Raw genomic sequence first — 11,913 nt, 5'->3', positions numbered from 1 at the left:
CTAGAATGCTAACAAGATATCATCATATAATCACAATATGATTCAACTGAAAATTGATAAATAATATTTAATTATTGCCCACCCCTATAGACTGATGCTGTATATTACAGAATGGAAGTCTTTTAAGGCAAAGTACCATAAATACTTTTTTTTCTGAAAACAGAACAGAGTTTTTGTCATCATATACCAGTCCTTTGCCTCATGATTATCTGTAATAGTTCAGCCATAATTTTCTTTACCACTACGCCACTGACCCCAGAACCCCATGACTATTATGAGTCTGTTTTGCAGAGGATTTGCATGATCATCTCTATCTATCAGAGTGTGATACTATAGATTAAGCACATCTGACTATGTTTTGTTTTTTTAAAGGTAGACATTGATGGCTTCTTGTGTAATGAAATACTGTTTGCATGCGGATGGACACATGTACACACAATGCAGTAGTGTCTGGCCCTCTGCTGGACTGAGAAGGTGCTGCTCGAAGCTTTTGCTTTTCTCCAGCCTATCTGAAATGCAGACATGTGCAAAACATACTGACCACTGTGACACACATAATGTATTTCTCCACCACTACCAATCTAAAGATAGGTCTAGATTTTAATGTGTACTATATATATATATATATATATATATATATATATATATATATATATATATATATATATATATATATATATATATATATATTGTATATATATATATATTGAATATATATGTAGTGTAAAGATACTAGTGAAGAACAGCTGATGCTAAAAGATTTTTGTGTTTCATTTCCAACACACAAGCACCTACAGGTCCTGGAAGATAAGATGAAACTTTAATGATCCCTGTTGGCAAACTGGGTCATTGCAGCAAATAGAAATAGCGGAACAGAATAAAAGATATTAAGAAAGATATTAAGAAATAATGAGAGGAGGACTTACATAGTGAGAGAAAAAATGAGAGTACATGATGAAATAATGACAAAATGTTTATATTATCGGGCCAAAAATATGGAAAATATGCTATGCGAAATATTGTTGATTAAATTATATGAAGACATAAATAAGTAGTTTATGAAATAGATGGAGAATGCATACTATTAGTTTATTGTGAGTGTTAATCATAGACTGTAAATGTGCCATATAAAATGGATTTTCCCACCTGTCTTTGACACAGTGACCTTTTGATTTTACAGGCCCAGTGTAGTGAGTGTGGGGGGCAGGGGGCAGTAGAGGGAGGGAGCTGTGCAGACGCCATATATGGGCACACCACCGACTCTGCATTGCTATTGGCTGTGGGCCTTATGCAGCTGCTTGTCAACAAGATGGCCTTCCTCCTCCTGCCGTTTTGACACTGATTATTTTGGTATCCCCGAGAACATACCGTAAAAGCTTGTGTCACTTCTAAATAGATAGTAGGAGAGCGACTGCTCAGAGTCCTAACAAGGTGTACAGTCAGCTAGCCTTTGTTCAGACAACTGACAGGCACACAAGCCTGAAGCCTCGGTAGCAGCCATCACTAGACAAGGTTGATAACAGAAAGTAGCTGCTGGCTAATGTCGACGTTAGCCAGCGAGTGAGCTAGCTTAGCTACGTGGACACGGATCGTCAACTCGTGTCACCTGCATTTCACCAGACAAACTGTTTAGGTTAAAACGAAATACAGCGAGGAAACACTTGTCATCGGCAGTTTGCAAGTCAAGAAGGTTGTCCGTGGAGATTAACGCTGCTAAGGTACGTTGCAGCAAATGTAACGCTGAGGGTTTTTTTTAATCTTGTTAGCTTGCTAGCAAGCGCTGTCATGTTATTATGCAGGTAAGTTGTGCTATCCAGTTAGCAAGCTCGTTAGCTAATGACGGGTCTATTTACTACGTGCAACTATCAATTAATAAATTAGATAAAGTGTTAGAGTTACCAGAAGCGTAGTTGGTTTGGGCCTAGTTAGTGTCAATTTGTATAGACTGAAATACATACTAGGTCCTACTTGACCAATAACATTTTACTACATTAAAGCTAACTGTTTGTTAGTTGGGTAACCAGCTAGTGCTTGGTCAAAGACGTTCCATCAGACTTTCAAAGGTGATTGCTACAATTAAAAGAATAATCAGATAAATGTTGTTGCTATTATTCATGATGTTTGTGACACCACACTTGTTGGTTGTCACTGGAGAAGGCATTATTTCAGCTTTTTGTTTTGTAGGGATATGAGGTTATCTAAAACGGAACCAGGAAAAGTAATAGTTGACAGTTACAGAGACCTGCAGACCTAAGTTTTCGACCAAGAAATATTAATCACAGTAAGGCCAGTATATATTGAGTGAACTTACCATAGTATTGAGTGTTTTGATATTGCACAACTTAGTTGCTGTTAGAAGATAAGTACAAATAGATAAGCCAAGATGAACAAGTCAAGAGAGAATCTGTTTTTGGGACAGTACAATATTAAAATATCACGTTGCCATTGCTATAAACTGATCAATTTTATTGGGATGGCTATGAAGTAGCCCACTTAGAGTACAGTCTGAAATTGTTAGACAATGCATGCATCCTTTCATATGTTCAAGTAGGATAGCACACTGTGCTGCCACAGTGGCTTTTGTAGTTTCAAAGCTTGCATCAAAGTCTAATTTGAGACAGTGTTAGAGCACAAATGTGCAGATGCTCTCAGTCAGACTGCCCTGTATGGGCAGTTAGCCACTCTTCCTTGGTGTCCTGACAGAGAGGCTGATCTCTGTGTAATAATGTTCCTAAGCAGACTGCTGGAGTGATGCACTCAGCTCTATTGTTCTGTTGACAGTTTGCAGCAAAGCTGGCCCGCTGGCTGCGCTTCTGTTGCATTGTCTTCACAGGCACACATGCAGAGAGGGAGATTGAGCTAAGACTTTTTGGCATGCTTGGGTATTATCATTCGTCAGCTTTTGGCCGTCTGTCTGAAATGCTGTGAAAAAGAGTGTGGTCGAACTGGAGGATAGTAAGAGAGGGCTGAGTTGGAGTGACACTGTTTTGTGTTTATCAAGCTGACTTTTTTTGCAAGGGTAGCCTCAGACCTATGAGCTATAGGTTTAAGGGAAAACAACAAAAATGTCACAAGACTTGAAAATATTGCTCCATTCGCTAATCCAACCTGCTAAATCTTAAATTAGCATTTAATGGGGATGTTGTATACTATGTGTTCTGAACTGCACACACCTAACATAGTGAAACCATTATCCTGGTGAGAGTGCATGCCAAACTGCTTTTGATTTGTATAGGGAAATGACCCAGTCCAGCAGAAGTTCAGTTTTAATGTGATGGGACAAACCTGTCAATCTCTCACTATGCAAACAGCAGGATAGTAATTTGTGAACAGATCAGTACCTTGTTAAGATTTGTGTATATGTGTTGTGTGCAGCTGTGTAGTGAGTATTGTGTGGATTTCCACATTTTGACTGCAGCAGTAATCCACAGGCATTTGACTCTTAACAGAACAGTGAGTAATCCATTTGTGTACGTAAACATTTTTTGCAATGTTAGAAAAACTTAATCAGAATCTTCCAGACAGAGAAGGAATCATGTACTCTGTATTATTGATATAATGTATGTATGTATGTTGGTGAAATATCAAAGCTGCTGTGTCTAGTCTGGTCGTCTTAACACCACTCTTCTTTCATTTCAGACACACAAGTCTGTAGTAGAACAAATTTCACTATGCGTTGTACTGTGTCTGATTGTGTATGTGACAATAAAAATACTTGATTTGATATTGTATGATTTGACCTATTAGTATACCTTCTGTTATAATAGCTTCAGTAGCACCATCACTGCACGCCGTGGTACAGTAGCTAGTGTCATCCAGGTTTGTCATGTCCAACCTGCTGCCTACTTTTAGAACTGCATACATCTGTATGTGGAAATAGTTAAGTGTTAAGTAATACATATAGAAAATAATTAATTTGTCAGACAGCTTAACGATGCAGACCCTGGCACTATAGTGTTGCCGTGGTGTTGGTGGCTGCCACTGTACTTGGACAGGATTTGAAGGATTAGGTTGATGCAGAAAGCTTAAAACCAAACCCAAGCCTTGATTTGCAGGAACTGTTGCTTATTTTGAAGAGCAGCAGAATAATTCCATACATTTCTCAATAAACATCAACCCAAAACAAATGGATTTAATTGGCATCTAAGGCCACATTGAGCCCAAAAACAGCTTTTGGAAGATGCTCTCCAGAGTGGATAGGATCATAAAATACTGGTGTGTGTGTGTGTGTAATGTGGATGAAGAAAACAAACATCCCTGAACAGAAAAGCTTGGGTGCTGCTGTGTAGCAGTAATTTTAAGAAGGCAACATTCTGTTGGCATCAAATCTCTGTGATCACATATTTTGAATACCAAAAGTTCATTCAATCACACATTAGAAGTGGTGGTGGTTTTTTTATATATATAAAAATAAATAATCTCAACAAACAAGAAATTGTTGTTCTCCTTGGTTATCTGGTGGAGTTTATGAATCACCATCATCTCATAATAGAAATTAAAACTGTGCAATGACAACAGTTAAATTGTGTGTAAGGTTATATTTAAACACAAAATAAGTGCTAATAGAGAGCAGGAAGTGACAGAATGAAGTTTTAACCTGCTGAGACCAACGGGAGTAACCTGGCTGTGAGTGTTCCTCTCCTTGCCAAATGTTGGCTGCACTGCACAATACTGTTGTTTGCCAACCAACAGAGGAGGAAGAAAAGAGTTTTAGTCATTTTTTAAAATAGTGTTTTCAGATTTATCTGTTTTAGTGTGGACATGGCATCTCTCCCAACCATCCTGCAGTCACTAGAAAGTGAGAGCTAATAATTCTGGTCTGATAACGTGGTTCATGTTCAGTCTGTGTGTGTGTGTGTCTGTGTGTGTGTTACTTTGTACAGGAGTGCTGCAGTGGGTGGACTGTCTCCCTTCTGGCCCCTCTTATAATACTATCCAATCTGTTATGAGAGATGGATTGTATGATGCAGTGAGAGGGAGGGGAAAAGAGGAGTTGATGGAAAACATGTAGAGAATAAAAGTGGTTAAAGAGAGAGAAAGGGCAATAAAAAAAGGTTCACTAGCTTCCCCCCCCCCTCACAACAGTATAATCTGCCTGCTCTTAGCTGAGTTGTTGCTGTGTGATTATAGAGGAAGCATTTGAATTGGTTCACCACACTGTGTGGGCGGTGTTTGTTTTTTTGCACCTCTCTGAGCCATTCCATTAGTCCAAATGTACAAAGCACCACCCATTCAGTGTGTCAGACAGAGAAGCACAACATTGACCTGTTTGAAAGCCTGCGGATTGAAGGAGTCCAGTGGCTAAAATGGAAAGCAGGCTACTGTGTCGTCAAACCTCAGGGAAACAAATATATCAACCTTTTGCAAAATAAGATCTTCGCTCAACTTTGTGTTGTGCAACAATATTGTTTAAAGAGCTTTGCTTTCATTATGTGAAGCACTGTGGGATTTTCAAGTGCTGCAATACTAGCTTGTATTGTCCAGTAAAACATACCCTCTGTGAACTTATATTGGCATTATTCCTAGCTATGACAGCTGGGAATGTTTAACAGTACAAGTGTTGTGTGTGTTTGTGTATATGTGTGTGTGTATACATACATACATACATATACACACGTACATACGTATGTTATACGTATGTGACATATTGCTGTCACACCGCAAGATGTACCAGGTAATCTGTAAATTTAACACTGTCAAAGAGAAGAGGACAAGTTAATTAAAGATACGTGGAGATGCTTTTTTATGAAATTCTCACTGGAGCTGACTGCATGTCTGGATCTGTAGGGGTGAAGAGTGACACTACACAGAAAGAAAGATGGGACTTAATTGTTTATTTGTAGTGTGTTGTGAAAGTAAAAGACTTGTATCAATGCACAACAAAAAGAACATATCACTGTTCAACATCTTCTTGACAAGGCCTATTTTGCTCAATATACATATAGAGTTTAAGACATTTACATCAATACTCGTAATGGTTTAGAGTGCTCACCTTTATCACGTGATCTGTTTCATCAGGATGTTGTGCTTGTCATCATATGATCTGACACTCATGTTAACAAAAGATAACAAATTGTATAGTGCGAGAGAGAACCCAATTTATATTGAAATATTTGAAGGCTGCAGTGGCTGGCCAATCCTGGTGTATGCATCTATGTGGTTATACTTGGTATTATCAGGATGGTGGATATTAGCTGGTGAGTGAGGATGTTGTAAGTATCTCATATTATTCATACCAGCACGCTATTTTAATATAGTCAGTGGTGTGTGTTTTTTGGCTTTTTGGTATAGCAGAACTATACTACTACTACTACTAATACTGATGTGCAATGGTCTTAGCCTGTTGCAAACTAAGTTGCACTGTTTAGAGTTGTTGAAGTTGAAAGATGATATGAAAAAGAAAAGTCCTGTCCAGTTTAATCATATAATACAGTTTAAACATGTATATGTATAAAGGGCAACCTTAAAGCTCAGGACTGCCAGATGAGGGGTAACTGGGTTGAAGCTGCTGATGCAGAGGAGGACTTCAGATCAGCAGTGAGCCAAACATGTTGCTCCATTGCCGCTTGTTCCTCTCCTTAAGCATGCCGGCACGTTCCTGGCAGCCCCTACAGCTGGCATAGCTGCAGAAGCAAAGCACGCTGGGTGGACTTAAGGCTTTCCTCCCTAGTCTGTAGCATAGGCTCTTTGGCAGGGAGAAAGGGGTGAGGACAGGAAGGACAGCTACAGCAGTTTCACTACTACCCCACCCCCTTGCTAAAAATAAGTCCAGCATATGCCTGCATGCTCCTCCCTGTGTTTCCTCCTATTAAGCAAATTCTCTTTGAAGCACTGAGATGCAGGAGAGGAGCAGAGGAAGAGAGAGGAGAGTCCATTTGGTGCTTTTATGTTCCATCTTTCATCCCTTTCATCTGCAGGCCGCAGACACCAAACCTGAAATGAAATCCCTTTAATTTGATTTGGAGGCTCCAAAGCGGAGGAGATGATCTTAGTACACAGTGGCAAATGTAATTGCTAATTGAGTTTGGCCAAAGTAGGAGGCAAGCCAGTTGTGATTAGTTCAGTTAGTAGTACGATGATAGTTCTGTTCTCTCCAGTCTAGTGGCTTGGCTGCTGGTTTACAATGCGAACATCCTGTCTAAATTGTACCTCGAGGCAACTATTCAATAGAGCCTCAATTGGTCATTGATTAACTGAATTGATCCCGGCACTGACCAGCATTGTTGCTCTAGAGATATGAACTCTGTTTTCAGTAACTGAGCTGTTATATTTATGTGACTGTGCCGTTTCTCTTTTCTCTCATTCCCCCCCGCCTGTACTCCCCCTTTCCTCTTATCTCTCCCTTTCCTATTGATGCAGGTTGTATGCCCAGTGTTGCTGGTGAGCTCGGTGACAGACCGTGCCCATCAGGTTGGCACTGAGACAGGGAGCCGACAATGAGAGCTCTGGCTCTGGGTGTTTGCTGGCCAGCATAGATGCCGATATGCCCCGGTGGTCCGCATCCTGATGGACAGAGACACCTTCTCCCACATTCGTCTGTGGTGCCCACGCCCCTTTGGCACCTACTCCCAGAACAAAGCAAGGAGCCCAGGCTCAGGGGGCAGCGGTGGAGGCGGTGGTGGGACAGGGTCCCCGTCCCTCTGCAAGGCTGAACCCTCTCCAGATGCCAGAAGGACTGTGGATGGAAGTGAAAATGGGGGGATGATAGTGGGGGTGCAGGAAGAGAATGGAGAAGAGGACGATGTGGGATCAGAGAACACTCCACCTGAACCTGAGCTTGTCTCCAGCTCCCTGACACAGAGCCAGCCCCCTCCTCCCTCTTCTGCCCCTCCCTTGCCACCCTCTTCCGGGTCCCAGATGGAAGATGGCCGTGTTCTGTTAGATACCTGGTATGTCATTAAGCCAGGCAACACCAAGGAGAAGATAGCTTTCTTTGTTGCACACCAGTTCAGTGGAGCAGGCCAGCCCAGACCCAGCGCCATGAAGGTAAGGAGCTGAAATAAAACGTGCAGCAGCGATTTTAGTACGATTTGGTTGTTTTTCAACTAAACAAGAATTATTTTCATTCTCCACAGGTTAAAGGTAACTGGGCAACTGACTGCAGTAAAGCCAAAAGACGAAGACGATGCTCATCCTATGATCCTCCAACTCGCTCCCAAGCCTCAGAGCCACACCTCAGCCATGACTCCTCCCTTGCGCCTCCTAGCCCTGATGAGCCACTTTTAGGAGGGGTGAATGAGACAGACCTGCTGTCGGTGGCAGAGATGGTTGCCTTGGTTGAGCAGAGGACCGCCATGGCCCTCCAGGGAATTGTGGCTGTTCATGGGAACCAGCACCACCACCACCAGCCCCCTACTACCACTCACAGTCAGGGCCTTACCCCCCACCAGCACACCCTACTCCGGGGCACAGACCCCACTCCTGTGGTGTTTGTGTCAGACAGTTCAAATGGCCAGCCCTCCAAAGAGGCTCAGGAGTCATCATCTCCCATCCAGACAGACCAGGAGCTGGAGGAGCAGCAGGAGTCATGCAGGGTAGCCCAGGCCATCGCGCACTTTGAGTCCCAGAACCTGGAGAATCGGCTCCATCTGGGCGCTGGTCCTGCAACAGACTCTTCTAATCGAGACAGAGAAAGGGAGTGTAGGAGAGGAGGGGAGTCCGGTGTTGTTACCCCTCCTCCACCCCCCAGCCACAGTCATGGTGAGGTTAGGATAGCTTTCCGAGTGTCAAATCTGGACCCGCGTTCTCAGTTGGAGCCAGCTGGCAGGTCCCGCTGTATGTTTATGAGCTGTGGTGGTGGGGGTAACCAGGCAGCAGCCAGGGCCAAAGAGAAAATCACCTGTGACCTCTACCAGCTCGTCAGCCCCTCATCTAGAGACCCCAGTAGTCTGCTGCTTGCTGCCACAGCTGCTGCCCCCAAACCAGATGGAGATCTCCATCACCCAGACAGGCAGGCTTGTGGCAGCCCAGATCCAACACAGGAGCTTTCCTCTGGGGAGAAGAAAGCTGTGGGTGTGAGTAGGGAGAGAGTGACTGGCTTCCATGTGGAGGTGGTGGTGACAGGTGCTGTAGACCAATGTGTGTTTTATGGCAAGGACAGTACAGAGAATGTGCAGGAGGAGACAGTGTGTTTTGCTATGCCTAATGGGGGAGGGGGTGTTGGAGGTGTAGCCAGCTCCACTGACCCTTCATCAGATGATCCCCCTCCTGGACAACTCTTCTTCCTTCAGCCCCCACGGGGCCCAGAGGAGGATGTAAAAGGAACGGGCACTGGCAGTGGGTCAGGAATGTGCTCTTTAGACTGTGCCAACAACAATGGCCCTGGGGCGGGGGTGGCAGTGAGCTCAGGGGAGCGGGCACCTCGACCAGATTCTCCCAGCGTTGGGGAGGACTGTTCAGACCCTTCGCTGTGTCGCCTCTACCGCCACGTGTCCCATGACTTCCTGGAGATTCGCTTTCAGATTCAGCGCCTACTTGAACCGCGCCAGTACATGCTGCTGCTGCCCGACCACATCATGGTCAACATCTTCAGCTATCTGCCGACGCGTTCACTGGCAGCCCTCAAGTGCACCTGCCACTACTTCAAGGTGTTGATCGAGACATATGGGGTGCGGGCAGTGGATTCGCGTTGGAATGAAGACCCTCTCTACAGGGATGATCCTTGCAAGCAGTGTAAGCGGCAATATGAACGAGGGGACGTTTCCCTGTGCCGTTGGCACCCCAAACCTTACCACCATGACCTGCCTTATGGACGTTCCTACTGGATGTGCTGCCGGCGTACAGACAAGGACACACCAGGCTGCCGTGTTGGGCTCCATGATAACAATTGGGTCCAGCAGCCTGTTGATGGCTCTCAGCCCATTCGCACCAAGAGGGAGGACAGGAGGGAGGAGGCCAGGTAGAGAGGAACAAGTACAACTCACACAGACCAACTCTCATCTCCTCCTGCTTACCTCCTGCTCTCTCCCTCTCATCTCTGTCCGGAGGACGAACAGGAGAAATGAGGAGTACAAGGAGGAATTGGCACTCCAGGACTGTTTTGTATTTCTTTGCTCCAGCACCCCCTTCTCGTACTTGCCCTCAGTGGAGGGAGGTTGAGAGGTAAAGAAGGAAGAGAGGTGTGTCACTCTCCTTGCCTTTTTTGTTTTGTTTTTTTCAAGCCCTCCAGAATCCCTCTGTCTCCCCACTGGGCTCCAGAGTGGCACCTTTTTAAAAGTTTGCATACCAGGGTTGGGGTCCCCTCCTGCTGCTGTCAGTCAGCTCTCTTTCTGCCTCTTACTCATCTGGATTTCTGTCTAACTCCGTACATGGTTGTTAGGTAATTCATGTGAAAACATTGCAGTGTATTTGATTGAGATTAGCATTCATAAAGTGACGCATAGAAATGTAATGCCCTAGAGCCTGCCTACTGTTCCCAATACTTGTTCTATGTTCTGTGTTGTATCACAAACTTCCATGTTAGCTGTACAATGGTGCTTCAAGGAATGAGCTGTATTGAGTCCAACAGATGTAAAAGTTTTCAGTGGTGGAATGTTCAGCGTTGCTATAGAAATGTGATTGTATAAAGCAAACTTGATTTTCTGTTGTACAAGATTGCCATTTTTACCTGTCTTATGCCATGCGTTTCTATTTCTCTGAATGTGCTGTAACGTTGTACTATGTTGATTAGTCCCCTGATAATGCTGCTGAAATCATTGCCTGTGTCACTGATGTTAATTCTGAAATAGCCATACCATTGGTTAATGACAGGCATGGGCTCACCGTACTAGCCAGCCTCACTGGCCACTGAGACCTGTTCATGTTATTGTTTCAGAGTGGACCCTAACCTTGCTGACCAACTATAAAGAGGAGCCAACGAGTACTTTCTCGTTTAAAGAGAATAATGGGAGATGGATTGAATTGATTAAGACCAGTGGGATTGAATGGGATTAAAAAGAGAAACTTGATGTCACTTTGGAAAGGCCTGATGTCACTTTGTATGGTTTAATTGATTTTTTTTAATTTTTTTTTTTGCCGTTTTGTTTTTTGTTTGGCTGTTTTATTGGGGTGTGTGTCAGAGAATGTTTACTGTTGTATTTGCTTTTATTCTTGAGGACTGTGTTCTCCCTATATCAGTCTGTCACCCTACTCAACCTGCAAAGATGTATTTTTTTAAATACTCCATCTTTGTTTTAACCCCAGCTCTCTTCTTTTCTCCCTCCCCTCCGTCCTCCGATTCGGCAGAGGGCAGTGTTTGCCAAAGCCGTCATTCATGCTTTAAAGCGGGTGAAACCAACTACCACAGACCGCAGGCACTCTCTACACCAGCTTCCAGCCTTAAAAGCCCCCTACCTCTTACCACCCTGCAGGAAATTGAGGCGTCAGATACCTCACAGATGATCAAGAGTATTGGGAGTTGCACAGGACCCTGTAAGTGGCTAGATTTCAGATGCTCGATATTCTCCATCCAGCTCTACTGGATCCACCCATAACTCTTTGCGTGGAGTGTAAGATGAACAGTGCCTGGTGACAGCTCTGACTCTTCATTCTTGGAAAAATTTCTTCCTCCCCCCGCCCCCCCGCTGTTACACTCCCCCATCCCTGCAAGCTGACAGACTGGACGTTGTGATGAATGATGTTGAAACTCTGCATAGAGGTGTGAGGATGGTTGGGTAATCATGGGAGGACTCTGTAGGTTCCAGACATGTACAATGCTAATGGGAAATATCTGCTTAAATAAAAACAGAAGTGATGATTAAAACTGGAAATCTGAATCGCTACCTGGTTTGTGTGGTGTCTGATAAGTAAATACCAGGCGTGCAACCCATGATGGCTTTAAAGTTGTTCATTTAACAGTGATTGATTAAATCATTGGTCCTTTGCAATGACAGTAACAATGCCTATCACATCTTATCAGAGCTGAACCAACAGCAG

General features: G+C 43.8%; 1 protein-coding gene across 1 annotated transcript; it reads left to right on the top strand.

Annotated features, from left to right (window-relative positions):
* Window positions 1-1,258: 1,258 nt before the first annotated feature.
* fbxo46 (F-box protein 46) lies at window positions 1,259-11,753 on the top strand. The gene is made up of 3 exons (XM_044201312.1): window positions 1,259-1,718; window positions 7,360-7,986; window positions 8,076-11,753. The coding sequence occupies exons 2-3, from the start codon at window positions 7,507-7,509 to the stop codon at window positions 9,900-9,902; spliced, it is 2,307 nt and encodes a 768-aa protein (XP_044057247.1). The 5' UTR covers window positions 1,259-1,718; window positions 7,360-7,506; the 3' UTR covers window positions 9,903-11,753.
* Window positions 11,754-11,913: the final 160 nt, after the last annotated feature.

The sequence above is a fragment of the Siniperca chuatsi genome, linkage group LG7, assembly GCF_020085105.1.
Source record: "Siniperca chuatsi isolate FFG_IHB_CAS linkage group LG7, ASM2008510v1, whole genome shotgun sequence".
In the NCBI taxonomy this organism is placed as follows: Eukaryota; Metazoa; Chordata; class Actinopteri; order Centrarchiformes; family Sinipercidae; genus Siniperca; species Siniperca chuatsi.
The sequence above is the reverse complement of the archived record's forward strand: the minus strand, read 5'-3'. Positions and strand labels throughout refer to the sequence as shown.